Source organism: Drosophila teissieri, chromosome 3R (assembly GCF_016746235.2).
Source record: "Drosophila teissieri strain GT53w chromosome 3R, Prin_Dtei_1.1, whole genome shotgun sequence".
Lineage (NCBI taxonomy): Eukaryota > Metazoa > Arthropoda > Insecta > Diptera > Drosophilidae > Drosophila > Drosophila teissieri.
In genome coordinates this window covers 16,600,756-16,625,581 of record NC_053032.1, presented here as the reverse complement: position 1 = coordinate 16,625,581, position 24,826 = coordinate 16,600,756, and the positions used below count along the sequence as shown (strand labels likewise).

The following is a 24,826-nucleotide window of genomic DNA, read 5'->3' as shown; positions in this document are numbered from 1 at the left end:
TGTAAACAATCAAAAATAAAAACTTGTCTAATTCACTTCTCGTTCTGCTTGCATATTTTCTTTTAATCCTCATATATACCAGTTATATATATTTTACAGACTTCGTCACGATTGCAGTTTATTTTTTGCCTTCTTTCCTTACATTACTAAATGTAAAAAGCTTGTTGAACTGCTTATTGTTGCGATTGTTGGGGCGGTTCTAAAAAAAAAACGTAAATTATTATTAGTGCGGGAAATAGAGATTTAATAAAAGCTAAAGAAGCTTTCAAATATACTTTAAAGTAAAAAAAAGAAGCACTCACCTTGCCGCGAATTTGCTGTTTGATTTCTGTGCCGCGGGCTCTTTGCGCTCCTCCCTTGAATTGGCGGAAGTCCACGTTTTTGTAGTCAAAGTTGCCTTCACCCGTGTGCTGCGGAATCTGCTGACTGGAGCTCTGCGGGTGGTTTCCTCGATTTTTGGCCTTGAATCCGCGCTGGAACTGACTTTTCTTCTGCTGCCTCTTATTCTGTGCTGGCGATGGTTTTGGCGGCTCCGTGGCTTGCCTTTCTATAGGAACTTCCACGACCTCGTCATCGCTTTCGCCCGCAGCCTGTTGAACTTCTTCGACTGGTTCAATCTTCACCGGCGGTTTAGGTTGTCTGTTCTCATCCTTGCGGGGTCTCTTGCTGGTAGTTGGCTGCTGATCCGCATCTGTTTTGCCGTTTGTTTGTGGGTGCTTGCGCTTCAGCTGTTCCTTCAGCGGCACGGAGTACACGACATCCTCCTCCTTCTTGATGGCATCTGCCTCCAGCTTGATGTTTTGCTCCACAGTTGGGGCCGTCGGACACAATTGCCTCTTTTGCAACTCACTTCGCTCCCTGGCCAACTGGTCAGCCTTTAGTTGCACCATCAGTGGAAGGATGGCGAGGTACCGTTTGTAGGGCATACGCAAAGTCTGGCTCTCCTTGCGAAGGTGGGCCCAGCGCTGCTCCTCCTCTTGGGTCGGCTTGGACTGCTTCTCGAACAGAGCCATTGCTGGTGCTACTATGGGCAGGCCTTCTTCGACAACCTCCTCCGCTCTGGGCATCTCCAGTTTCCCTGAAGTAGAACTACGTTTTAACAGCGTTGGCAGGTCGTCGCGTATCTCCTCCAGATGCGAAAAATCGTGTGGACAGTAGAGCTTGCTGCTGAAGTCTTTGGTCGAGGGAGGCAGTGATGCCTGTGTACTGCTGCGAGCTTCCAGGATCGGCTGCAATAATAAGTAAAGTCAAAAACATTAAACATTATGTATACAACCCCCATTTTGATTAAAAGTTAGCAATGAAAATTAGCTATAGTAAGTAGCTTAAAAGCTTTTTCAGTTAGCCTGCGGATATTAAATGAATTGGACTATGAGGTGAAGGCAAAACATGTTCTTCATTTCAATGTTAGTTACAATTGATTGGTAATGAAAAGTTTTCGGGGTAGGCGCCAACGTTCAGCGAGTTGCAGGCGCTGCTTGAAAGCGCCAAGAAACTCACTTTGACCAGCGGCTGATCGCGCGCCTTGAGGACAATCTGATGAAGCGTGTGCAGCTGTTGGCGCACCAGCGGCGGAATGGGATTGCAGCAGGCGAGGATTCCCTGCATCTCCCTTGGTAGACTCTCTGCGATTTGCAGCATCATGTGGTTGGGCAGCACATAGCCGTAGCTCTCGTCCTCTGACCGCGCCGTCGCATCGCGCCACTCGAAGATTCCGCGAAGGGCATACAGTTGGCGGTTGTCGAAAGAGCGCTTCGTTTTTCGAACTAAATCCAAATGAGATTCTGGTCCGATATGAGGCTTATTATACCGCTTCTTGCAGACATCCGAGCTCTGTTGATAAACACTGCCCAGTAATCCCGGATCGGCATGCTGCTGCAGCAGATCGTTTGTCATGCGTTCATAAACATATATCAAAAAGTGGGTATCCTGGCGAGCGTAGTCCACCAGCTGCTGGGGGAGAGGCCTCATCCGCCAATCGGCCAGTTGCAGGCTCTTGTCCACATCCAAATCCAGGTAGTGCTTCAGCAAATAAGCCAACGATAACCTGGCCAAGTTCAGCGCTTTGGCAGCTCGATGCGTGTCAAACATGTTGACGATATACAACGATAAGTCCCGCTGCAGCCACTCAATGTCCAAATCGGCGCCGTGCAGGATCTTTAGCTTCTTGGGGTCGGTGAGTACCAAATTCAGTATGTGCATATCATCGCGTAGGATCAGGGTATCAAAAATATAGTCTTTGCTGCGAGTAGACATCTGGACCAGGCAAGTAATGCCCATGAAGGTGCGGTACGAATGGTGCTCCACGTCAATGGCGATCTGGGGCGCTTGCCTTAGTTCCTCCAATGCCTGCTCCAGTTTTTCCACCGTGTCAACCACCATAAGCTCGGTGTCTGCCATCAGCGCTGGAAGCACTGGCTTTTGTTTTTGCAGCTGATCCGCCGCAGGCTGAAACTTTAGCAGCTCAAACTCGTAGGGATGCAAATAGGATTGGATATTGCCGGCATCATCGTATTCGGGTAGCAGGGCCAGTGGCTTGAGAGAGTTAGGTTTCTCCTTGAGCCTTGGAACAAACGGATTCTGGGCACTGTTATCCACCGGCTCCTTAAATTGCGTCTGCGGGCGAACAATGTTCTTGGCGGTAAAGAGACGAGCGGAAACCATGTTGCGTTGGGGTGTTCCTGTCGTTCTATTCCAGCTGCCCGCCTTTGGAGTCTCTTGGGTTTGTGGAGAAACTTCTGCTGGTTCTGCGGAAGTAGAGCTGCTTATCACGTCCACCTGGGCCTCTACGACCTGTTGAGGATTTCGTCGCAGACCACTCTTAATGTCCAGATTGGTCGTTATGCGCTCAAATAGTATGTCGTTGCTCTCCTGCACCATCTCAAACTGTTCTTCCACTTGGCGTCTGTTTGAAGAAAAAAGTGGTATTATTGTTTACATACATAAGACCCAACTTTGACTGAAATGGCTAAGATGTATTCCCAACATTTCAACAAGTGGGTCAACATCAAAGCTACATCTCATCGGTAGAACCTTACTTTCTGATGTCGCCTTTGATGCCGTTGGCCTGCAGCACGTTTCCGATGAGCGCCACCACCCGTTGGGACAGGTCGTCCATAACACGTGCGTAGCCCGGATAGCTTAGGTAAAGGGCGCGGGCGGTTCCTTGTGGAAAGGCATTGGCGGCTTTCGTGGCGGCGATTACATTTTTGAACCCTTGCTGGAATGTCAGAGCAGAAAACGTATGGATTGAAACGAAATACACTTCTGTACATTGACCGAATCGCTACCCACGTTTGTGAATGCTTCCACATTTTCTGGAGCGGATTTGCTTGGCGGCAGATCTGGTGGAGCCGACTCTTCCTTGGCCTCCTGGTGAACTCTTTTCGGGGGTCGCGGCATGTCTGTTTAATGTTTACTTGTTGAATGTTTCGTGTTATTTTCGTACAAATTTTTTTCGTTTTACAGATTGTGGAAAATGTGCGTGTTTTCTCTTCTTCTTTTTTGAGAATAACAACAGCTTAAATTTGGAGTTTGTCAACACTACCGGCGGCGAAATTTGATCACTATACAGCACTAAAACGGTGCTGACCGCAATCGAATTGAATCGATATGAAGGTGTATTTTACAAATTGTAGCCAAATTTGGAATAATGATTTTGTAATGTTCAACTGCACACAGAACCTGCTTTGATCAAAATCCTTTATAAATACTTGTTTGAATCGAACTAATATCCGAAAACATTAAATTATATTAAACCTCGGAATATTTCGGGCCTAAAATATACATATATTCCTTGTTAAATACTTAGCCCCTTTCCAGCTCATGTAAACGCTTCACAACACTTTCAAGGGAGCCAACATTTAAAAATGAATTACTTAACAATTTTTAATTGAATTATTAGTTTAAATTAGGCTTCAAATTCAGTTTGGCGAGCGAAATACATTTATTTTTCAAGACCGCGCAAAATTGCTCAAGTGAAAAAACCAGCTGATTGCCAGTGTGTACACCCCTCCGTCGCCGGCGAAAAGCAGAGATCCCGACTGAAAAGCAGCAACTCCATCCAGAAGAAACGGAGTAACGTGCTAAAAAAAAAGTAATTATTTAAGCCTAAGTAAAGTCCCATTAGGAGGTAAAACACCCACAAGATGTTGGACCTATACAGACGCACAGTGGCGCGGTTTCCGCTGGGCAGTGTCAGCTATATGTTCGCCTACGGATCCGGCGTTAAGCAGCAGGAAGGCTATGAAAAAGTGGGCAATGGCAACAACAAGCGTCCTCCACCGGGAACCGTGGTGGATCTGGTTTTTTGCGTTCGTGATGCACAGGGGTTCCATGCGGAGAACCTGCACCGCCATCCGGAACACTATTCTGCCCTTGGGCACCTGGGACCGAACTTTGTTGCCAAATACCAGGAGCGCTTGGGTGCCGGCGTCTATTGCAACACTTTGGTGCCGCTGCCGGATGTGGGCATTACCATAAAGTACGGCGTGGTGTCGCAGGAACAGCTGCTGGAGGATCTGCTGGACTGGCGCCATCTTTACCTGGCTGGCAGGCTGCACAAACCCGTTACGAATCTAGTCAATCCTTCTGATAATCCTCCCCTGAAGGCTGCGCTGGACAGGAATCTTACATCTGCCTTGCAAGTGGCTCTGCTACTTTTACCAGAGAAGTTCACCGCCTACGGACTTTTCCACACCATCGCAGGACTGAGTTACAAAGGCGATTTCCGTATGATTTTCGGGGAAAACAAACAGAAAGTGCACAACATAGTTAGTCCGCAAATAAACGACTTCTTCGCCCTATACCAACCCTCCTTGGGTGAACTCTCCGATTATGTGGCGGTCAACATGAAGGGCCATGAACCAGGGAGCCGGAAACCAGCCATAATCTTCGAGCAAGACAAGTCCTCATCGGCTACGACCCACCACCTGCGACGGTTGCCCCGAGAGCTTCAGAAGCGATTGCAGCGAAATGCCGCCTGTCGTGGTGACTACACCCAGGTGGTGAACCACCTATCCTTGGCCTCCCAACTCCCGGAGGTGCTGCAAGCATCCGTCAACGACATTGTGTGGCGCAGCAGTGTCACGCAATCGCTCAAAAATATTCCCAGTGCTGGCCTTCTCAAGTCCTTGGCCTATAGCTACCGCAAGGCTCAAAAAACATTCGCTGTTTAGGTTTCTATTTGGGTTAATTCCCTGGCTGCCAATCTACCGACTAAGTTGTCTCATCCAGCTGCATTTTGTTAAATAATTTTAAGCTTTAAAGTTGTTAACTGCAATATATGTTTAGCCCAAGCCAAAGACCTGTTTTCTTGGGGATTCTCAGAATGAAGGTGTTCAATCGTAACGAGATGGCATCCATGATCCTTTTTATCTCTTCCCTAAAGCAAAAGAGCTGTAAAAATTCTTTAATTCTTTGTCGCTTCAGTTGTGAAACCTTTTTCTTATAACCTCAAATAATGATTTTGTTTACTTATTATTTCATTATTTTCATTTGCAGATTATGTCCAGCGACGGCAGTAGTAGTGATAGCAGTTCGTCCAGCGACGAAAGGCAAAGGAAACGGAAGCACAAGAAGCACAGCAGAGATGTGGACAAGTCCAAAAAGAAGAAGTCAAAAAAGCACAAGAAGGAAAAGCGTCGCCACAAGGAGAAAAAACGCAGCAAGCATGAAGAGGAGAAACCAGTGGCCTATGCGCAACCTGCACATTTGTTGAATGCATCTCCGCCAGCTATGGCTGCAAACAACGATGATTCCTTCGGTCCCGCTCTGCCGCCGCACTTGAGAAAGCCTCAGCAGCCGGAACTCCCTGAGCAAAGCCAGCCCGCTCCACAGCCGCAGGCCATGATTGGACCTGTTCTGCCCAGCAATTTGGCCCGGGAAAAGTCTCCTATCAAGGAAGCGAACTCTGAGGACGATGATGACCTAGCTGACACCTTTGGTCCTCTGCCGAATGCCAGTCAAGTGGCACTTGAGGAACGGGCCTTGGCCCTTAAACTGGCAGCTCTGGAGGGCGGCGGATTGGGTACATCAACAGACCAAGATGTCCGCGAGGAGTGGATGCTTGAGTTGCCGGATGTGGGATTAAAGAGCGGCCTTGCTGCCCTGAGCAATATGAAGCGCACCTTCTACCAGGGAAAAGAGCGACCCGACTTTAGCGATCGCTCATCCTGGACGAAGACCCCGCAGAGTGAAGCGGCTGCTGCTGCATCGGGCTCAAAGTCCTTCAGCTCGAAGGAACTGGAGCAAATGGCACAGGTCAAGTATGAACAGCAGCGGGATGACGAGCAAGAAAGCATGGCCAAGAAGCACAAGAAGAAGCACAAAAGGGATGAGTCTCTAGTGGACCTGCATCAAAAGAAGCTTAGAAAGGAGCAGAGACAAAAGGTACGAATAAAAATATATCTTAAGTCCTATTGTTGATACAAAATTGTTATCATTTTAAGGAAAAGGAACTGGCTGCATCGGGTTCCAAGCCTGAACGAAGACCCTTTAGCAGGGATGTGGACTTGAAGCTGAACAAGATCGATAAGAATCAAACCAAGCAGATTGTGGACAAGGCCAAGATACTCAACACAAAGTTCTCCAGGGGTCAAGCCAAGTATCTGTAGGCAAAGTGAGCAATACACAGTAGGGCGATTCGGAACCGCATGTTAATCTTAAGCAATTTTGTAATTTAATTTAGAAAATAAGTCGTAAATGAGAGTTTTAATTGCTTAGTCACCTAGCTTAAACCTTCGTTTAATTGGCATAAATAGGTTATATGAGGACAAACACATAATACGGCAATACAAGCTAATAGTGAAAGAATGTGAGCTCTCCTAACGCTGAGGCGGCGGTTTCGGTTTTGGAATCTTGGACAGCAGCATCTGAATCTCGTCCTTCTCCTTCCAGTCCTTCCACAACTCGTACAGATTGACAATAGCACGCACGATCTCCTGGACCTTGTCTAGATCAACATTCAGTTCGGCGAACCACTGCTTCGTGGCGTCTTTTTGCAGTATGACGCAGGCGATCTGAAGGCAGGCAATAGCGATCTAAAAAAGAATGCGTTCTTCAGATGTCAGGACGCTGTTGATATGATCGGGATCACAAACCTGATAAGGAGGATAGAGCAGGCAGACATCGGTGCGCAGGGAATCGTTCACGATGCGCCAGCTCAGGGTGAGCAACTGGTCCTCCTGGCCCATGTCCTGAACCAGCTGAAGAAGCGGTCTGTACGGCTGGTAGACAATCAAACAGCAGTCCAGGTTCTCTAGCAGGTAAAACTCGCACTCCAGGATGTGATTCGTACGGTAGGGAAACTCCTGGGCGTACGCATAGCTGAACTTTGTTTTAATGGCCGACTGGCAGATCGAGATCAGTCGTGAATTGGAAATAACACCAAACTCCTCCACCTTAGAGGCCAGCAGAATGCAAGTGGGCGCCAGCAGCAGAGGATCAATGTTCTTCAGGGAGTTCCTCGCATAGAATCGCTTAAAATACACCGTTGCCGTGGCGATGACCTGTTGCCTCAGCTTTAACTGCTCTCCAAGCACCTGGATCACATTGGCAAAAAAAATAAACACCTTTTGGTATTCATCCTCGTTTAGAGCCAACAAATCGTGCTGACGCTCCCGTAGCAGATCAGGTTTGTCCAAAATCCACTGCTGCGAGTGCGAACTCTGCCAGAAATTGCCCGCCATTTCGTAACTAGTAGGCCGAGCTGTTCAGGCCGGCCAAGAGTTTTGTGTTAGCTATCCAAATTAAGTGTCTATTTCAAAAAAAAGCCGGAAAACTAGGAAAAGCGAAAAAATTGTGTTGATGTTTCAGACAGTGTGTGCACACCTGAGCTATTTTCCACGAACAGCTGATTGGCCGCAGCCAACTTTGCGTAGGGCAGTGCATTAGTGTGTGTGTGTGAATTTTTCATCAGCGCCGCGGCCACAGACGAAAAAGTCTAAAATATTTTTTAGTAATAGGCTATTGAACGAATTAACTAAACGATGGCGTTGCGAGTTCTTGGCGTGACGCAGAATATGCGCTCCTTCATGCGGGGCGTTGACATGATCAAGGTAAGTCCAGCCAGCCACCAAATGATTACGCTTCTCAGGACATAAATTACGTAATTGTAAATGATTGTGTTTTTGGTTGCAATTTCGGTGTATTCCGGTTCGAAAAGAGAAAAACAATATATATTTGGTCCGTTTATCAAGAGCCATCAAGTTTTTCCAACAAATAGTTGGGAAAAACTGTTTGGAAAACCACTACAAGCACTTTGAGGTTATGTTCCTGTTTTACTTAACTCTGTACTCTATAGTTTTCCCCGTTTTCCCAAACTTACAGCGCTACAAGTCGGCTGCCACCCTACAGAAGACTCTGCTGAACATACCCGCCACCCAGGTGACCAAGCTGGACAACGGTCTCCGCGTGGCTAGCGAGGATTCCGGCGCCTCCACCGCCACCGTGGGCCTTTGGATCGATGCGGGCTCGCGCTCCGAGAACGAGAAGAACAACGGAGTGGCCCACTTCCTGGAGCACATGGCATTCAAGGTTGGCCCACTGGTTTGGTGCCGTAAATTCTTATAATACCTCCTTTGTGCCACTTTTAGGGTACCGCTAAGCGCTCGCAAACGGATTTGGAACTGGAGGTTGAGAACCTAGGCGCTCACTTGAACGCCTACACCTCCAGGGAGCAGACTGTCTTCTACGCCAAGTGTTTGTCCAAGGATGTGCCCAAGGCTGTCGAGATCCTGGCCGACATCATCCAGAACTCCAAGCTGGGTGAGGCTGAGATCGCCCGCGAGCGCTCGGTAATTCTGCGCGAGATGCAGGAGGTGGAGAGCAACCTGCAGGAGGTGGTCTTCGATCATCTGCACGCCACCGCCTATCAGGGTACTCCCCTGGGCCAGACCATCCTGGGACCCACCAAGAACATCCAGTCCGTATACCAATCTTTCATTATAAATGTTTAGTCTTTAATAATAATCTTCACTTCCTTAGGTCCATTGGCAAAGCCGATCTGACCGACTACATCCAAACCCACTACAAGGCTTCGCGCATCGTTCTGTCCGCTGCTGGCGGCGTCAAGCACGATGATCTGGTCAAGCTCGCCTGCAACAGCTTGGGTGGCCTGGAAGCCAGTGTGCTGCCCGCGGAGGTAACTCCCTGCCGCTTCACCGGCTCCGAGGTGCGTGTGCGTGACGATTCCCTGCCCCTGGCCCATGTCGCCATCGCCGTCGAGGGCTGCGGTTGGACCGACCAGGACAACATCCCCCTGATGGTGGCCAACACCTTGGTGGGTGCCTGGGATCGTTCCCAGGGCGGTGGCGCCAACAACGCCTCCAACCTGGCCCGTGCCAGCGCTGAGGACAGTGAGTACACCTGTAAGACAGCCAGAAGATGGAAATTGTTAACTATTATTTCCCTGCAGACCTTTGCCACAGCTTCCAGTCGTTCAACACATGCTACAAGGACACCGGTCTCTGGGGCATTTACTTCGTGTGCGACCCTCTGCAGTGTGAGGTGAGTGCCAGGTGTACAATTTAGGCTTGGGTATGAGAACCAATTATTTTACCTAAACTAACTCCTTGCGAATTTTTCCCAGGACATGCTCTACAACGTGCAGTCCGAGTGGATGCGTCTGTGCACCATGGTCACCGAGGCTGAGGTGGAGCGCGCCAAGAACCTTCTGAAGACCAACATGCTTCTGCAGCTCGACGGCACCACGCCCATCTGCGAGGACATTGGACGCCAGATTCTGTGCTACAACCGCCGTATCCCGCTGCACGAGCTGGAACAGCGCATCGATGCCGTGAGTGTGGGCAATGTGCGCGACGTGGCTATGAAGTACATCTACGATCGGTGCCCAGCCGTCGCTGCTGTGGGTCCCGTGGAGAACCTGCCCGACTACAACAGAATCCGCTCCTCTATGTACTGGTTGAGGGTTTAAGAGGTTCCACCCCGCTGTTGTTGGACATTGTAGTTTAATTCAAAAGAAAATTTCGCCCCCAGAGGATCAGTAAACCGATAATACTAAAAGTTATATAAGTTGTTCTGGCCTTTATTGATGTGAATAGTTTATGGGAATACCACTGAGTCCCTGCTGCAACTTGGCGGGCTCCGTCTGTCCAAGAGCAGGATCTAATCCCTGCCAGGTGCGATCCTCGAAGGAGAGCCCGGTGTCCGTCGTCATCAGAGCCATTTTGGCTTGTGTGGCAAGAGCTAGTGAGGCGGGATCTCCAGCCGTTTGAAGGGAATCGTTGACCGCTCCCCTTAGCTTTCCACTAACCAAGCTCACGTCGTTCTCTGGTATGTCTGCCGCATCAAAAGGCAGAAAACTGCGTCCTTCCGGCAGAAGTTGCTTGAAATCCGTCACATACGCTTCGGGGTATCTCATGTGCCAAGCGGGATTCAAGGCCATCTCTGCCTCAAAGACGGACACAATGGGCTTATAGTACTCTTTGGAGTCGTACATGTTATTGAACGGGCAACCGATCAGGACAAAGCAATCGATCTCCAGGAAATTAGCCAATTTGGCGGGATTAATCCTGCCCACAGAAATAAGCTGCGTCTTAATGCCTCTGCCCTTCGCCATTGTTTGCAGTCGCGTCACCACATCTAAGTACCCTTCAGCCGAAAGAGTGGCCACAATGAGTCCAAGTGTTTGTGCATCCTTGCACTTTTCGATGTGGAAATAGCGACGCCGGATGAACTGAGCCGTAAGGGGATTCTTTGAGCTTAGACTGCCAGAGGATCCATCGTATATGTGCCATTGCACGGCAGCCGGAGCGGTCAGAGAGAGATTTGCGAATCGCTGGTTATCGGCGCCTATGAAAATGCAAATCCTCTCGAGGCTCGTGGTCTCCTTAGTTGTCTTTGAATCTGCCTCGATGGGCGGAAACAGTTCCAGCAGCAGTTCCTTGGGCTCAAGGGTCTCCAACAGCTGCTTCTTCAACTGTTCCCCATACAGATACTGGTAGCCAATGTCCAGGTAGACGCACAACTGTCGATCTTTGCTCTCCGCGCGCAGACTTAGCAGTTTGTCCAGGAGAACATTCACGTCTAGCGGCAACTCCGGATAGAGATAAAGTACCGGCAGTCGGGAGGCCCTACTGCGACATGCATTTCCGAAGTGAATCACACTGTCTGCATCCACATGGGCAGCCGCAATCTCGTCCACGCAGCAGCTGCCGTATGTGGTGTCCGCCAGGATGAAGACCTTCACGTCCTCCGGCGAAAGTAACTCATTCAGGCCCACACTAATGGCATTGCTGTGGGGCAGATAGTCGTCCGGAAATTGCAGGCAAACCTGGACACAGGCGCTTTAGACGTTAGTTCCAAATGCATAACCGATATACACACCCTTTTGTAACCACTTTTGCGAATCCAATCTACGCACGATCGCCGGTGGTTTTCATTCCAAATCTGTTCCAAAGTCACCGGCTGCTCCACTTCCGCCTGACGCTCCAGAGCGGTTGTGTCCGAGCTCGAGAAAGCCGATGCTGATGTTTCGGACGAGGTCATTTCAAATCACTTTCTAACTAAGATTCCTTTGTCCAGTAAAAAAGTATCAAATGCATGCCCTAATATAAACAAAGTCAAGATAGCACCGACGCATTAGACTAGCTTAGAAAATGAAACGAACAGGGAGAAACAAAATACAACTTTGGTATACACTAAGAAAAGGTATATGCATTAGATTGGAGATCTGATATTCAGTAATATATATATAAATCAAAATATTTCTAGATTCCATGTTTTACTTAAGCCAAATTGAAAATATTATGTCTGATAACCATTTTTAAAACATTAAGTTTTTGTTCCTAAAATATATAATTATATTGTAAACTATTTACTTTATTTTAAAATATTAATAAAACTTTGTATGGCAGATGTAGGTTACTTATAAAGTATATGATGTATGTGAATTAAAAACAAGATATTCAAGAACATTATAAACTCATTGACTCATTTAGATATTCATATGTCAACGACTTTGGAAATGAGCACCTAATCATTCTTTAATGAAAGTGTATCACGTGATCAGTATTCACGCTAAGTTGGTGGGAGCACAGGCTTACCGGAGACTCAAACCCAATTACTGTGTGCCCACAAAAGTTCGTTTGCTCGTTTGAATTAATTTCTGTTGAAGCGCAATAAACAATTTGAAAATTCAAATAATTTATTTACAAAAGTCCTGCAATGCTTTCCCGAAGCAATTATAAGTGCTCTGAAAAAGGCCCCTTAGGTAAAGCCTCTTTTGACCATTGTCCAGTTCCTGATCTTGACCCAAATTTAAGTTTCAAGCGCCTACCAACACTTGTTGCTTTCTCCATTTCACCTACCAACATTTCACCAAACCATATTAGCTGTAAAAATATGAAAAACCGAAAACTTCGCTGCATCGTGGACAATTGCTATGAGAGTGGCCAGCAGGATAGTAGCTCCATGTACAAGTTCCCCATAAATCCGGTTGTCAGGCAGAAGTGGATGGACAACATTGGAGACATAAAGTATGTGAATTTGTTTAACAGTCGGGTGTGTAGGCGCCACTTTGAGGCACAGTGTTTTGGCAAGACCAAAGTCTTTTCCTGGGCGGTTCCCACACTCTTCCTGAGTAAGTGCGTCAGAGCAGCCTCCTAATTGGCTCCCTAAACCTGTTGTCTTCAATATTTCAGATAAGCAAGAGGTGGTGCACCAAGTCAGTAAGCCAACCAGGAATGTTTTTATCCGCAGATGCAGCGTCAGGAACTGCCCTTCACGATCTCCTCCAGAAAGACTGCACTTCTTTCCGGCGAATCCCGAAATGCGCAAGGAATGGATGGAAATATGTCGTCTTACGTTGGACAACAAGTGGCTGTTCATTTGCGGCAGACACTTTCGTCAGACTTATCTGCCAAATAGCAAAGGAAACCTTAGAAAGGACGCTATTCCAGAGTTCCACTTAGGAACGGAAGAGGAGGATCCCCTTGGAAAGAGCATCAAAAGCATGAAATCATGTTCTAATAAAAGCAATATAAGTTTCAAGAGCGACGATTCTGGCATCGACGAGGAAAGCTTCAAGGAAAGAAAGCCTCATGATCCATGCACCAATTGTCTTGATCTTAAACAGCAATTAGCAGCTGCTCTTCTTCGCGTGCAGCAGTTGGAGGAAAAAAAAGAACATGAGGATACAACAGACAGCGATGAGGAGGAAGAGCACATATTCATTCTAATGAAGTAGAGTACTGCTTCTCTTCATAACTTAAATTAGATTTATTCTAGTGCATAACCAGTTCTAGTTGAATCAGTCGCCTGTTGGTGTCGTTGGGCAGGCGATACGGCATAGTGGCTGCCATGTTGGATAGGCCTTTGGCCCGCTGCCGGAGCTGCTGCATCTGGCTCTGTTCCAGTGAGCTCCCCGTTCCTGTCTTAAGCTGCTTGTACTGCCGCTGGGCGATGTCCATGGCGGCCACAATAACGTCGGGCAGCACTTTGATTACCTCGCCGCTAAGTCGCTTCACATTGGCCAGGCACACATCCACATCGTCCGTCGTGTTGGGCATCAACTGCGTTTGCCTAAGCTGATCCAGCGCCGCATTAAATTTGCCCTCATGATAGAAGTTGAAGAAGATAAGCAGATCCTGCAGCAGCACAAAGCTGCTCTTCATTTTGGGCTCCACCTCGATGCTGTCGCTGGCCAGCAGCTGGCTGAATCTCTGAGCCTCTTGGCCAAGGCGTTCCCTTAACGATCCACCTAGCGTAGGCAGCTGCACGACTTGGGCCAGCAGAATGCAAACGTGCTTTAGGGCCAGGTTGTACTTGCCCGCCATTTCGTAGAGCCGCGCTGACATCTCAAAGTTTCCCAGGAAAGCAAGTTCGTCGGCCACCAGAGCGGCCATGGTGCGAGTGTCGAACTCCGGGCATTCGAACTGACGGAAGAGTCCACTAAAAATACAAGAGACTAGAGTTAAGACTGACTAAAATAAAGTAACACTGCCAACTAACCTGTTAACCTCGTCTTGGTCACTCGACTGCCGCTGGCCGAATATCAGATCAAAAATTGTGGTATCAAAGACACCGCTGTCCACCACAAGATCGCACACGCATGCCATAAACATGTTTCGGCCCTTGGGATCCCTCAGACAGCGCAGTGTGTAGTAGTAATGCAGAGCCTCCGAGGTGTCCGTCCGCTCAAACCGCTGCACGTACTGTCGGATAAGACGGGTTAGGTTAAGGCGCCTCAGTGGCTGCGGATCTATAATGTCGATCGAAAGCAGGGGCTGCGCCACACTGCGTGCACCGCCCAGAAGTCCTAGCTCATGCAGCGCTATGGCCATGTGAACTGCATGTGCGCGATTGTCGTCCCGGCGGGCCAGAAACTCGATGGCCGCTTCAAACTGGCCGGTTAATGCAAGGGTCTCGAAGTATAGATACGGCTGCTGCCTAGCATTGAAGTACTTTTCGCCATACTGTTCTAGAATCAGTGACTGCAGTTTACCATAGTTGGCGGCGTCACCAGGCTGAATCATGGCCAGCCGGATCCAAAGGAAGTCGTCTATGGTCTTGGCCACTTCTCCGTGTACTTCATTGACATCGCAGCCCAAAAGGATGCAGTAAACGGCTTTCTTATAGGCATCGGTGGAGTTGCGTATTTTGTTGGCGTACTGCAGTCGCAGTTGGTTTTCAATTCTGGAATTGGTTTCGCCCGCATTTCTATCTGCAACGAGCTGGGCAAACTCATCGTGGCTACTGCCAGCTTCGCGAAGGAACTCGACGGCCACCTCGGCCGATCCGCAGCGCAATCCGTAGTAAACCAGCGGCCATAAGGGCCTTTCGCCGACGGTGTCCACAAGCCCGATGGTCTGCTGCGCTCTAAACCGGTGGCTAACATAGGCCAACACCAACTGATAGCTGTTGCTGGCATAGGATCCACCGACTTGGGAGCACATGAAAACGCGGTAACGCCGTTCTAGGTACGATTTCGCATGGGTAAAAAACTCCGGTCTTTGCTGGCGGCTTTTGATGGGGTCACTGCGCAGCGGCTCGCTTATTTGGGTGACGCAAGCCAGCAGGGTCCACATGTCCGTGAGCCGGGAGTCGCCGAAGCTCTGGGACAAATGGGCAAACTTTTGGACGAGATTGGGACGATGGCTGCCCTTCAGCAGCAGTTCGTTGTACTGCCGCAACTCTTGGGCGTATACGAGTTCCAGCGGATCGAGGCAGGAACTTGGCTGACAATGCGGATTTACGATGGTGGGTTCCGGCAGGCGTTGCAGGTCAATAAAGTTTTGTGAGGGCGCAATTAGGGCGTCCAGCAGGCGGGTCTTCTCCTCGTTCCAAGTTTTGTTCATACTGGCCCACTTCTGTTTGCTCACCGAGTCGCTGATCTGCAAATGCAGGAAAAGTCAGCAATGTTTTGGTTTTCTGGTTCCTTACCCACATTCTTGTTCGTGTCATCGATCACCGAGAGGATGGCATTCTCGCGTTCGTTCTTCAGAAATGTGCGCACATCCGTGTCCGCCTTTACGTCCAGCGGCTCGAAGGTTTTCCGGGCACTCAGCGCCTCCAGCTTCTGGTTCAGCTTAGGCAGGTCCACGCCCTTGGAGCCCAGTAGTATGTGACTGAAAAAGGAAGTTTATTTAGACTACGGTTTACATTAACTCAGGTTTGTTTACTCACGCCTGAATCTCTTTGCCGCCGGTTTGGGTCACGCGGGAGTGGAGCTCGGTGGTGGCCTGCAGGACCTGCTGAAGCGTCCGCTCCACGGCGGGCAGTTCGCACTCCGCCTTTGCCTCATTGGTCAGGTTCTGGGCGCGCTGCAACAGAGTGTTCAGGTCCATTTTTGCAAACAAATAAAATCACTCCAAATGCAGTCGCACGCACTGATCAGAGTGACCAGATGTTGGCGCCATAACTGTATTAGAGATGGCAGTATCGATTTTAGTACAGGGCTCTCCTAGGAAAGTAAACTCACGTAAGCCTATTAATTAGGAGTTAAACTAATTTTACTTTAATGCCGAGAGATGTTTGCATACAGAGCTGAATGAATTCCCTTTATTTTCTTTATAAAGATATATATTATGTTGTATATTTGTAAATTAATTTGTAGCTATTAAGTTATTTTTCAGTTCTACCTTCACTATTTTATGTGGTCAATAGTTTTTCCGATAGTGCGACCTGTTGGTTCCATTTACCATCTCTAAAAACGTGATAAACACGCTCGTTTTGTTTTTAAAGTTGGATCCACTTGTTTGCCCACATAATATGGCTCTTTTAACTGAGAAGCGTGTAAAAAAGACACCTGCTCCTGCGAGCGACAGTTCTCCGGAGGAATCCGACTCCGATGGCAGCCAGAACTCCGGCAGCGAGGTGGAGGGCAACGCCGGCTGGGCGGACTCCATTCTGAAAGTCCTAAAGACCACCAAGCCGGAGACCGAAAATAAAACCGTGCTAGCTCGTGCCAAAAACAGCCAGGCGGCTGTGCGGATCGAGAAAGCCGCAGCTACAAAGAGGCCTGGATTCGATTTTGAGATCGAGAAAGGAGAGGTCAAGGAGGAGGACGAGGACGATGACGATGAAAAGCCGCAGGTATCTGCTTTGGATGCCACGCTGACCAAACAGCAGCGCAAAAATGTGCCCCTCCAGCTGCGTGTGAAGCCCAGTTTCCGGGACATAGAGCGCGAACGAACGCTCCGCAAAGTGGCCACCCGAGGAGTGGTGCAGTTCTTCAATGCCGTGCGCATCCAGCAGAAGGATCTGCAGCAGCAGCTTGAGGATGCGGGTCCGCTGGACAGCCGACAGGATGCCGTTCTCAACAACATCAATAAGCGAAAGTTCCTGGACGTCCTCATGAGCGGCAAGCGCGCCAAGTCCACAGCCGTAGATAACGCAGTAAAGAAAGAGGAACAAGAAACGGATGACGACGACGATGACGAGGGATCGAGTGGCAAAAAGAAGTCCGAATGGAGTGTGCTGCGCGAGGACTTTATGACCAACAAGAAAATCAAGCACTGGGACGAGGAAGACGATGACGAGGAGGGCCACAATGACGAAGCTGATGACAGCGACGACGATGATGGGGAGGATTAGCTTTAATTACCAAATAAATGTTAGCTTTTCAATTAACTTTTTCTATATAATGGTTTAATTAATTGTTTCCGCCTTGGAGGTCATGTAAATGGCCACTATCAGGCCAAACAGTCCGATAGCCGAGCCAAAGATCTCCACAATGAGGATCTTAACGAAGAGCGCCGAGTTGGCCGCATCCGCCAGGGCAGCGCCGGAACCCACGATGCCCACAGCAACGCCGCAGGCCACGTTCACCATTCCGACACAGAGACCAGCCCCAAAAGTAGCGAATCCCGTGAACATATTGGTCGCCATGACATTGCTGTCGGTAATCAGCCGCAGATTGCTGAATTTGTTAACGTTGCCGGAAAGCAGGATGGCCGTGATCAGGCCATAGATGGCCACCGCCTCGCAGAAGATAACCGAGATTAGGTTCTTGGTCTTGATGCGAGGCGATCGCACTCCGCCGCCCGCCACGCTGCATCCAATCATGTAGATCCCACTGGCGGAGCCCAGAACGGACAGGGCGCAGGCGAGGAAGATGCCCATGCCGGACCACAGGAAGGGGTTCGAGGTGTACAGGAACCAGCCGAGACCCATGCGCTCACCCATATCGGTCATCACGTTGGCAAGGATTACGCCAATCGCGGCCAAGGAGGCAGCACCCACCACGAATACCACGAAAAATAATCCAAAATTCATTTTAAAGGCCGAATAGCTCTGGGGTTTCAGAATCTATATCTATTTTAAGTTAGCACGGTTAAAAGAAATCTTTTGAACTGACAGGAAAACCAAATCGAAAATGAAATTACCGTATATATGTGGAAATTAATGCCAATAAAAACAGAAGAAATAAAATACATTTGTGTATTTAGTTAGTAGATGAAATGATTACATAGCAACTTATGTAAGTCGGCATCAATTCATGAAAATCAAGAAATAATCGCAGCTTAACGATTCGATTTGGCCACGCGCTCCAACTCGTCCTTCTTCTTGATGGCATAGGAGTTAGAGGATCCCTTGGCCGCGTTGATCAGCTCATCGGCCAGGCACTCGGCCACGGTCTTGATGTTGCGGAAAGCTGCCTCACGTGCTCCGGTGCAAATCAGCCAAATTGCCTGCAAGAGAGCAATTAAGTTCCTTTATTGTATAATGGCATTGACTTTGTTCTTTTTGGGTTGACGTTCTAATATTGTTCTTGATTTATTACCCACAAATATAAAATGCAATGTTGCTAGCTATTGTTTTTAAGTTAAAAATCTAAGTTTCTGTAAGGAAACTTAGGTAGAAAAATTATAAAAAGCATTTTATAAAAAGTTTAACGATAAACATTTATAGAAATGCATTTATTTTTAAATACTTTGCCTGACTGACTACAATAAGATCTCCAAATATCGCTCTTTTCTTTGCTCTTCATTGGTCTTGCCAAAGGATTTTAAAAACTACAAAAACGTAAATACACTTTTCTGATAACTTGGAACAACATTTACCTGGTTGACGCGCCTCAAGGGCGACACATCGACGGCCTGGCGGCGCACAGTGCCGGCGCGTCCAATGCGCGTGGAGTCCTCGCGGGGACCGGAATTGACGATGGCATTGACCGTGACCTGGAGCGGATTCTCCGAGGTCAGCAGGTGGATGATCTCGAAGGCGTGCTTGACGATGCGGCAGGCGAGGAGCTTCTTGCCGTTGCTGCGCCCCTTCATCATCAGTCCGCTGGTGAGGCGCTCCACGATGGGGCACTGCGCCTTGCGGAATCTCTTGGCCGCATAGCGTCCGGCGGAGTGCGGCAGATAGCGGGCGAACTTCTCCTTCACGGCGATGTAGTCCTGCAGCGAGATGTCGCTGATGGAGATGTCGTCGCAGGCCCAGCGGCCGAAGAGCTTGATTTCCGGCCACTCGGTGGCCTGCTGGGCGGCTATTGTGGTGGCATCCTCGGCCCAGACCTCCTCCTCCTGCGGCGGCACCTGGCTCGACTCCTGGCTGCTGGACTCCACCACTTCCTCGGACATTTTGGGGCAGTTAAATCGAGGTAAAGCTCAAAAAGCGTGCGACTTTGCGAAGCGTTTTGCGCGGAAAGAAAGAGGATACAAAAGGAACGGTAAAAGAAGCTGTCACTTTTAAAATGGCCGCGAAATGCAACACTGCGCCCAGGGGCTGCCAACTGTGGGAACTTTTCGGGCGGGCGTTCAAATTTGAGGAAAGCCTTTTATATTTATTAGATCACACATACTTATCGTAATGGAATTATATTACAATAAGCATTTGGTCGGTTGAAGTAAACTGATTTATATGTATTAGGTGATATTTATATATAACGATATAATTATTTATTTATTTCAATGAAATGGTCACAGATTTTCACATTTTTACGTCCTTTGCAAAAATATATTTTTGATATCTTTACTCCCGGCTTAAGAGCACATTTCTTTCCTCTAAGTAGTTAAATAATTTCTGTAAGGCTGCCTCTGCAGAAGTCGATGCAAACGCGAATGAACCGAAAGTGCTCGTAATTAAAATTCACTTCACAATATATGCTTGGTTAAGCAAAAGGCAGCAAAAGTTGGGCTTCATTTTACTGCTGACTCGTCAAAAGCTCAACAGTATTGATGTTTACCCCACATACACTGAACAAAAATTGTTTCAAACAAGTTTAATTCGAGTTAATAATAGTACTCCTTGTATTGCATCAAACGCACCAAAACTCAATACCATGTGATAAAACAAATAGATGCCATATATATGGATGAAGTGTTTAACGCACTCATAACAATTTAGCGCGTGCTTCTGATAAGCCATCGCCGTAGTCACACTTTCACACATATTGATAAACAAAACGTATATATTTTATTTGTTTTAATATGGAATACTTTCTATAATAATAATGCGACTGTGCATCCTTCTACAACTTCTGCCTCCAACAGTAGCTTGAAATATACAAGTTTATCGTTTTGCGGTAGTTAATATAATACATTCTGAATTAGCCTTTAAAGGGCCAGCGTAGAAACAAACATAACAAACTACTTAAAATCAAACACGGACACACACACACGATGTCTTTCGTTTGGCAAAGAAATGAAATAAACAAATCGCCGTCGTTTTCACACCGTGCACACTCCACAGTCGATTGAGTGATGCTGGTGACTGCAAGTGTGCGAGGCGTGAAAACTAACTGCCAACTTAACAAACTATCATCTTAATAAGTAACTAAGTCCTAGTTTAAAGCGTTTCGGCTGATCGGATTTCGGTTTATCGGTAGTCTCCTGCAAGCAGTAACTGCGTATAGCAAGTCGTAATTTCCAAAAAATAAGCAAACACTGGTGTTGTGCGTGTCTGCATGGGGATGGGGGAATGCTTTGATGACTGATTGTTGTTCTTCGTGATGAGAATGGAGTGGCGAAGGCTGTGGGAGAAGAGTGAAAGTTTATTTCGTGGCTGACTTGAGTTTGGCTGAGGTCGAAACTATAGCACTAGCGAAACATAGAAAGACTCGCAATTAAGACTTATACTGCTTAGGTGAACTTAGGTTAATCATCGAGAAGGGCTTGTCACTCCTTCACGCTTGGTTTTCCACAAATCCATAGCCTTGAACTTACATTTGAATAACTTATTACTGAGCTAATCAAATGCAAGAACAAGTGCGCTACAATATTCTCTTAGCCGCGAGTCTCGCAATGCAGCCTATCAGCGATAAGGATTCAGTTGCTCCGCCGCGAGTGCTATTATCTTGACCTTCGCTGTTTCTACAATGATTCACACTCACACTGGATGGCTGGCGACGGCGCCTACTCCTTGTCGCCCATCTTGGACTTGGAGGTCATGTAGATGCCCACGATGAGGCCGAACAGACCGATGGCCGAGCCGAAGATTTCCACAATAAGGATCTTGACGAACAGGGCGGCATTGGCGGCGTCCGAGAGGGCGGCTCCCGATCCCACAATGCCCACGGCGATACCGCAGAACAGATTGACCAGGCCGACGGCCAAGCCAGCGCCGAAGATGAGGTAGCCGGAGAACCAGTTGGTGTTCTGGATAGCCGCCTGCGACAGGGCCGTCTCCATCGAGAACTGCTCCAGCTGGCCGGACAGCACGATGGCGGTGATCAGGCCGTAGATGGCCACCGCCTCGCAGAAGATGACCGAGATCAAGTTCTTGGTCTTGATGCGGGGCGCCTTCACGCCGCCGCCCACGATGCTCGTGCCCGTCGTGTGGATGCCCAGGGCGGCGCCCACGACCGACAGCGAGACGGAGAGCCCGATGCCCAGGCAGGCCCACATGTACGGGTTCGAGGAGGCCAGGAACCAGCCCACGCTCACCCGCTCGCCCTTGCCTGTCATCACAAAGTACAGGGTCAGGATGGTGGCCACGGCGAGGAAAAGCCAGAGGAACGTTTGGGACACCACGGTGCGTATTTGGGCCGCCATCTTGCTATTTGTTCACTGTCTGTGGATCGGGGGAGTGTTAGCACGTCCGGATTTCCAAATTTTCCAGCTGACACTCACCGAATTGCAGGCGTAATTGTATTTTCTTGGCCGACAGGTGACTGCTCCGTGCGAAAAAAGAATCCACAATCACATGACGTACATTTTCTCTATCAGTCGCTATCGAATAATCACGCCACTCGATAAGTGCGATAACTCAACCGTGCGTAGCGATGGCCCGCTGGCTATTTTGTAGCCGGAAATTACTCTCCTGCTGAATGATGGGAAAGTGGCGAGAAAGTTTATTAGCCTGCACTGTCACAGGGAAATAAATCAATATCTGATGCAATCAGTTCGCTATAGAAGCATTTAAACGTATAAGTGTCTTATTCTTTTTTGGCTATTAATTTTGACTACCACAGCTGGTATTGCTTAGCAGAGACACCCGCCTGGCAGAGAACTAAAAGCACGGTTTTAAGCCGAAAGCCGCCAGAGGTATCGATAAATCGAAATGATTTAGCACCTTAGTGCACATTTGAATTTGAATTTTGGCGGTTATTGTTTGTACCAACCTAAAGTAGTTATTAAATACTAATTGCTTAATTAAAAGTTTAATGTTTAATATGAAAAATAAAATGTATATTATTAATACTTTAATATTTTATAAAGATGAGCATTTAATAAACGCCTGTTTATACAATTTTCTTTAGGCTGTGAAACATCTTAAACAAAAAACTTTTAGTCTTTATGATCCGATTTAAGATGCTTTTTATGAATACAATAACTTGAAAGCACACAGCAGATAAAAAATGTGTTTTTGTCATTTTTATATTTTTATTGACAATGGCAACTACAAATGTCTGCCTCCTTCCAAATGCAATTTTCTTGTAACTTACTTGGCTCAAAAGATTTATCCACCTACGGTAGTAAACGTTTGGGTCCCAGATAGGTTATATTTTTTATTTACTGTCATTAAATGTTGCCTATAAATGGCAAATCTCTCGTATATTTTCATTTGCCTTTGTTTTTTGTATGCATATCAGCAGTCGGAGGCCTGTTTGCAGTTCAGTGGCCACCGCTCGAGGAATTGTGCCTACGCGCGGAAAACTGTCTTGTCGCCAGCGACTCTTTCAGCTCATTGACTTGGCCGGGAGAGGACCAGGTCAGGTCAAGATTTCGCTGTGGATGGGAGCACATTTAACAGCAACCACGTGACGGTAGCGTAATCTAAAGCCACATCATCATTAAATATTTACACTACATTATAATTTCTGTTCTTTTCGTACGCGGCGCGTGTCAGACTCTCATACACAATTACACATGAAAAATTATCAGGAACCTTATTAAGCATTACTTTAGATTACTAATAATGGAAACAAATTAAATTGAATTTATTTCTTATTTTATTTTAAAGACTTGTTATAGCTGGGAGCACAAGTGGTTGTTTTCTTAAGTTACACCCTACATTTTTTGAGTGTAAGACAAGTGAGATAAAGGGATCCGGAGGATGAAATGTCTTACAAGCAACGGAAGAAGAAAAAGTCGGAAAGGCGACACACCGCAACATTCAATTAAACGTAATGTGTTGTTTGTTGTCCCTCGAAGGACAGGTTTGTCCCATGCCCCTTTGGCCCCACCCTTTTTCAGAGCGCCCCACCCGCACTCCCCACGATAATAAATGTAAACTTTTCACTTGAAAAATTCACGACGCGCATAAAGAATGAATAAAATGAGATGTCTACGGATAAGCCGGAATGGTTGTGGGTCTGGGTCAAGTCAAATATCACAAGAGAAATCCATTAACCTGCGTCTTTCTTCCCTTGACTGATTTTAGTGTGCGGCTTATCTTTGGGGTTTTTGTTTAGAGAAGTGGACAAACAACGAGAGCGGTTATAAATATTAGTTCAAATTATAGAAAAAACCAATAGGAAACTTAAGTTTAAGCGTAAGAAATAAATAATTTGTTTAGAACTCTTAGTGACCAACTAGTAGAAGCGAAAAGTGCGCAAGTAATTTGCCAAGTTTAAGGACTGCCACACTTATGTTCCACTTGACTGCGGAAAAAACCCCAACAATGAGGCATATGCAAGGGCACAACTTTTGTTCACCTGCCACCAGTGGCAACAGAAACAACATCGGCTGCAGAATGAGCAGTGGCAGCAGAGCTTAGTTTTCTATGGACCGGAAGTTGGCCGGGCATATAAAAGGCCTTCCGCTGCTTGCCGGTGCAATGTTGCATTTCAAGCGTGCCCCAGACATGAGCACCCAACAATATGCAACATCCACTGTTGCAGAAGCGTCTGAAGTAGTCCGTCCTGGGCACAATGAACCTCTAAGGACTGCTCAGTTCCGACCGCTGGACTGAGACATATGGAGGGCTAATTTTAAGAGGCATGCAGCAGAATGTTTGGTCACGAAAGCGACTTCAGACAAAAGAGTTGGATGTGTAAAGGTTATGCATGCACAAATTAAGAGTGGATCTCTAATACTCCCTGAAATAGGTGTACAAAATATAGTTTATACTTAAAAAAGTACAAGCACACGGGTATTATTAAATACATTTTCCATATTCAGAGAGTGAGCTAGCACTTGGGCCAGGATCCAGGAAAAAGGACCTGCTTCAGGGTGATTCGCCCTGTGTGGGCGTGGTATTGTGCGAGAATCCAGCACAAGAGGCTGTTGAGAATTGATTTCCTGTTGAGGCATTTAGGCCGATTTGCCGACCATTGGGCAAAGTTCAAAGGGAGGACAGGTGGAACGTGGATGGGAAATGGTGCAGCAGATCAAACGGCCAAGGGACTTGGAGCTTCAGTGGCTGTTTTGGGATAAAGCGGGTCTGCCGTAGGTCAAGTTAGCCCCAACTCCGTTGTCCGGCCGTAATCTTATTTATTTGTTTGGATTTTCCGGAAAGCCGAAGCCGAATGTAATCTGTTTTAACCGCTGTTTTTTTATTTTTGTTTCGACTGGTCTTTAACTGCTGGTATGAGCAAACTGAATTGCTTTTATTTTATTTGCCCTAAGTGGCCGTCTGGCATTAATTTAATGTATTGAAATGTAATGTAATGGTCAGTGCGTAACTTATGCAAATGAATTGGCAATTCAATGAAATTTGCCAGCCGGATTGATTTTTCCACTCCTTATATTATATTTATTTGTTGCTGTTTTTACACGTGGCAAGTGCGGTTCGCTAATGAAATGCAGTTCATTGTGTATATCGAGTTATAGCCATTTATCGATGGACTGGCTGAAAGAGCACTTCATAAAGTGTTTTTAAGCATATGTTGGAAATGTGAGTATATTTTCCCTTTACACTTGTGTATGGCAAATAATACAATCAGCACCTATACATTTAATTGTAAATGAATACATTT

At 47.2% G+C, this 24,826-nt stretch overlaps 12 protein-coding genes across 15 annotated transcripts; 5 read left to right on the top strand and 7 right to left on the bottom strand.

Moving 5' to 3' along the window:
* Positions 1 to 87: 87 nt before the first annotated feature.
* On the bottom strand, positions 88 to 3,436 carry LOC122622115 (exosome component 10). Its single transcript, XM_043800310.1, has 5 exons — positions 3,295 to 3,436; positions 3,039 to 3,220; positions 1,501 to 2,905; positions 303 to 1,229; positions 88 to 199 (listed from the first exon to the last, which is right to left on the bottom strand). Exons 1-5 carry the CDS (start codon positions 3,400 to 3,402, stop codon positions 119 to 121), a joined length of 2,703 nt encoding a protein of 900 aa, XP_043656245.1. The 5' UTR covers positions 3,403 to 3,436; the 3' UTR covers positions 88 to 118.
* A 512-nt stretch (positions 3,437 to 3,948) lies between these two features.
* LOC122622121 (phosphatidate cytidylyltransferase, mitochondrial) lies at positions 3,949 to 5,303 on the top strand. Of its 2 annotated transcripts, none has more exons than XM_043800315.1 (2): positions 3,949 to 4,077; positions 4,121 to 5,303. In XM_043800315.1, the coding sequence occupies exon 2, from the start codon at positions 4,149 to 4,151 to the stop codon at positions 5,175 to 5,177; it is 1,029 nt and encodes a 342-aa protein (XP_043656250.1). In that variant the 5' UTR covers positions 3,949 to 4,077; positions 4,121 to 4,148; the 3' UTR covers positions 5,178 to 5,303. The 2 variants fall into 2 exon arrangements, with proteins under 2 accessions (XP_043656250.1, XP_043656252.1); XM_043800317.1 differs by having other exon boundaries at positions 3,968 to 4,077; positions 4,130 to 5,303.
* LOC122622120 (GPALPP motifs-containing protein 1) lies at positions 3,963 to 6,750 on the top strand. Its single transcript, XM_043800314.1, has 3 exons — positions 3,963 to 4,096; positions 5,503 to 6,390; positions 6,450 to 6,750. The coding sequence occupies exons 2-3, from the start codon at positions 5,506 to 5,508 to the stop codon at positions 6,612 to 6,614; spliced, it is 1,050 nt and encodes a 349-aa protein (XP_043656249.1). The 5' UTR covers positions 3,963 to 4,096; positions 5,503 to 5,505; the 3' UTR covers positions 6,615 to 6,750.
* On the bottom strand, positions 6,710 to 7,697 carry LOC122622122 (cyclin-C). The gene is made up of 2 exons (XM_043800318.1): positions 7,101 to 7,697; positions 6,710 to 7,040 (listed from the first exon to the last, which is right to left on the bottom strand). The coding sequence occupies exons 1-2, from the start codon at positions 7,686 to 7,688 to the stop codon at positions 6,825 to 6,827; spliced, it is 804 nt and encodes a 267-aa protein (XP_043656253.1). The 5' UTR covers positions 7,689 to 7,697; the 3' UTR covers positions 6,710 to 6,824.
* A 122-nt stretch (positions 7,698 to 7,819) lies between these two features.
* LOC122622116 (mitochondrial-processing peptidase subunit beta) lies at positions 7,820 to 10,027 on the top strand. Its single transcript, XM_043800311.1, has 6 exons — positions 7,820 to 8,057; positions 8,329 to 8,535; positions 8,595 to 8,923; positions 8,986 to 9,356; positions 9,416 to 9,507; positions 9,590 to 10,027. The coding sequence occupies exons 1-6, from the start codon at positions 7,989 to 7,991 to the stop codon at positions 9,932 to 9,934; spliced, it is 1,413 nt and encodes a 470-aa protein (XP_043656246.1). The 5' UTR covers positions 7,820 to 7,988; the 3' UTR covers positions 9,935 to 10,027.
* On the bottom strand, positions 10,028 to 11,587 carry LOC122622117 (2-(3-amino-3-carboxypropyl)histidine synthase subunit 2). The gene is made up of 2 exons (XM_043800312.1): positions 11,347 to 11,587; positions 10,028 to 11,293 (listed from the first exon to the last, which is right to left on the bottom strand). The coding sequence occupies exons 1-2, from the start codon at positions 11,506 to 11,508 to the stop codon at positions 10,046 to 10,048; spliced, it is 1,410 nt and encodes a 469-aa protein (XP_043656247.1). The 5' UTR covers positions 11,509 to 11,587; the 3' UTR covers positions 10,028 to 10,045.
* Positions 11,588 to 12,330: 743 nt separating this feature from the next.
* Positions 12,331 to 13,207, top strand: LOC122619920 (THAP domain-containing protein 2). Of its 3 annotated transcripts, none has more exons than XM_043797140.1 (2): positions 12,331 to 12,497; positions 12,721 to 13,207. In XM_043797140.1, exons 1-2 carry the CDS (start codon positions 12,364 to 12,366, stop codon positions 13,205 to 13,207), a joined length of 621 nt encoding a protein of 206 aa, XP_043653075.1. In that variant the 5' UTR covers positions 12,331 to 12,363. The 3 variants fall into 3 exon arrangements, with proteins under 3 accessions (XP_043653075.1, XP_043653074.1, XP_043653076.1); XM_043797139.1 differs by having other exon boundaries at positions 12,331 to 12,601; positions 12,663 to 13,207; XM_043797141.1 differs by having other exon boundaries at positions 12,430 to 12,497; positions 12,663 to 13,207.
* LOC122619919 (nuclear pore complex protein Nup93-1) lies at positions 13,150 to 15,864 on the bottom strand. Its single transcript, XM_043797137.1, has 4 exons — positions 15,646 to 15,864; positions 15,407 to 15,587; positions 13,972 to 15,353; positions 13,150 to 13,911 (listed from the first exon to the last, which is right to left on the bottom strand). The coding sequence occupies exons 1-4, from the start codon at positions 15,804 to 15,806 to the stop codon at positions 13,245 to 13,247; spliced, it is 2,391 nt and encodes a 796-aa protein (XP_043653072.1). The 5' UTR covers positions 15,807 to 15,864; the 3' UTR covers positions 13,150 to 13,244.
* A 296-nt stretch (positions 15,865 to 16,160) lies between these two features.
* LOC122620107 (RRP15-like protein) lies at positions 16,161 to 17,091 on the top strand. The gene has a single exon (XM_043797414.1). It carries the CDS (start codon positions 16,231 to 16,233, stop codon positions 17,053 to 17,055), a length of 825 nt encoding a protein of 274 aa, XP_043653349.1. The 5' UTR covers positions 16,161 to 16,230; the 3' UTR covers positions 17,056 to 17,091.
* Positions 17,050 to 17,749, bottom strand: LOC122620110 (V-type proton ATPase 21 kDa proteolipid subunit). The gene has a single exon (XM_043797417.1). It carries the CDS (start codon positions 17,734 to 17,736, stop codon positions 17,110 to 17,112), a length of 627 nt encoding a protein of 208 aa, XP_043653352.1. The 5' UTR covers positions 17,737 to 17,749; the 3' UTR covers positions 17,050 to 17,109.
* Positions 17,750 to 17,887: 138 nt separating this feature from the next.
* On the bottom strand, positions 17,888 to 19,194 carry LOC122620108 (40S ribosomal protein S5b). Its single transcript, XM_043797415.1, has 2 exons — positions 18,525 to 19,194; positions 17,888 to 18,152 (listed from the first exon to the last, which is right to left on the bottom strand). Exons 1-2 carry the CDS (start codon positions 19,044 to 19,046, stop codon positions 17,985 to 17,987), a joined length of 690 nt encoding a protein of 229 aa, XP_043653350.1. The 5' UTR covers positions 19,047 to 19,194; the 3' UTR covers positions 17,888 to 17,984.
* Positions 19,195 to 20,296: 1,102 nt separating this feature from the next.
* LOC122620109 (V-type proton ATPase 21 kDa proteolipid subunit) lies at positions 20,297 to 21,668 on the bottom strand. Its single transcript, XM_043797416.1, has 3 exons — positions 21,537 to 21,668; positions 20,798 to 21,477; positions 20,297 to 20,437 (listed from the first exon to the last, which is right to left on the bottom strand). Exon 2 carries the CDS (start codon positions 21,456 to 21,458, stop codon positions 20,820 to 20,822), a length of 639 nt encoding a protein of 212 aa, XP_043653351.1. The 5' UTR covers positions 21,459 to 21,477; positions 21,537 to 21,668; the 3' UTR covers positions 20,297 to 20,437; positions 20,798 to 20,819.
* Between the last annotated feature and the right edge of the window lie 3,158 nt (positions 21,669 to 24,826).

Coding starts and splice junctions, on each gene's coding strand:
- LOC122619919 (XM_043797137.1), bottom strand. CDS start 15,806: ATGGACCTGAACACTCTGTTGCAGCGCGCCCAGAACCTGACCAATGAG. Junction 15,588..15,645: donor GGCGGCAAAGAGATTCAGGC/GTGAGTAAACAA, acceptor TTCCTTTTTCAG/TCACATACTACTGGGCTCCA. Junction 15,354..15,406: donor TCGATGACACGAACAAGAAT/GTGGGTAAGGAA, acceptor CTGCATTTGCAG/ATCAGCGACTCGGTGAGCAA.
- LOC122620108 (XM_043797415.1), bottom strand. CDS start 19,046: ATGTCCGAGGAAGTGGTGGAGTCCAGCAGCCAGGAGTCGAGCCAGGTG. Junction 18,153..18,524: donor CCTTGAGGCGCGTCAACCAG/GTAAATGTTGTT, acceptor GCTCTCTTGCAG/GCAATTTGGCTGATTTGCAC.
- LOC122622116 (XM_043800311.1), top strand. CDS start 7,989: ATGGCGTTGCGAGTTCTTGGCGTGACGCAGAATATGCGCTCCTTCATG. Junction 8,058..8,328: donor GGGGCGTTGACATGATCAAG/GTAAGTCCAGCC, acceptor CCAAACTTACAG/CGCTACAAGTCGGCTGCCAC. Junction 9,357..9,415: donor CCGTGCCAGCGCTGAGGACA/GTGAGTACACCT, acceptor ATTTCCCTGCAG/ACCTTTGCCACAGCTTCCAG.
- LOC122620110 (XM_043797417.1), bottom strand. CDS start 17,736: ATGAATTTTGGATTATTTTTCGTGGTATTCGTGGTGGGTGCTGCCTCC.
- LOC122620107 (XM_043797414.1), top strand. CDS start 16,231: ATGGCTCTTTTAACTGAGAAGCGTGTAAAAAAGACACCTGCTCCTGCG.
- LOC122622117 (XM_043800312.1), bottom strand. CDS start 11,508: ATGACCTCGTCCGAAACATCAGCATCGGCTTTCTCGAGCTCGGACACA. Junction 11,294..11,346: donor GCAAAAGTGGTTACAAAAGG/GTGTGTATATCG, acceptor GCCTGTGTCCAG/GTTTGCCTGCAATTTCCGGA.
- LOC122622120 (XM_043800314.1), top strand. CDS start 5,506: ATGTCCAGCGACGGCAGTAGTAGTGATAGCAGTTCGTCCAGCGACGAA. Junction 6,391..6,449: donor GAAAGGAGCAGAGACAAAAG/GTACGAATAAAA, acceptor TATCATTTTAAG/GAAAAGGAACTGGCTGCATC.
- LOC122619920 (XM_043797139.1), top strand. CDS start 12,364: ATGAAAAACCGAAAACTTCGCTGCATCGTGGACAATTGCTATGAGAGT. Junction 12,602..12,662: donor GGTTCCCACACTCTTCCTGA/GTAAGTGCGTCA, acceptor TCAATATTTCAG/ATAAGCAAGAGGTGGTGCAC.
- LOC122620109 (XM_043797416.1), bottom strand. CDS start 21,458: ATGGCGGCCCAAATACGCACCGTGGTGTCCCAAACGTTCCTCTGGCTT.
- LOC122622121 (XM_043800315.1), top strand. CDS start 4,149: ATGTTGGACCTATACAGACGCACAGTGGCGCGGTTTCCGCTGGGCAGT.
- LOC122622115 (XM_043800310.1), bottom strand. CDS start 3,402: ATGCCGCGACCCCCGAAAAGAGTTCACCAGGAGGCCAAGGAAGAGTCG. Junction 3,221..3,294: donor ATGTGGAAGCATTCACAAAC/GTGGGTAGCGAT, acceptor CTGACATTCCAG/CAAGGGTTCAAAAATGTAAT. Junction 2,906..3,038: donor ATCAAAGGCGACATCAGAAA/GTAAGGTTCTAC, acceptor TTCTTCAAACAG/ACGCCAAGTGGAAGAACAGT.
- LOC122622122 (XM_043800318.1), bottom strand. CDS start 7,688: ATGGCGGGCAATTTCTGGCAGAGTTCGCACTCGCAGCAGTGGATTTTG. Junction 7,041..7,100: donor TGCTCTATCCTCCTTATCAG/GTTTGTGATCCC, acceptor ATTCTTTTTTAG/ATCGCTATTGCCTGCCTTCA.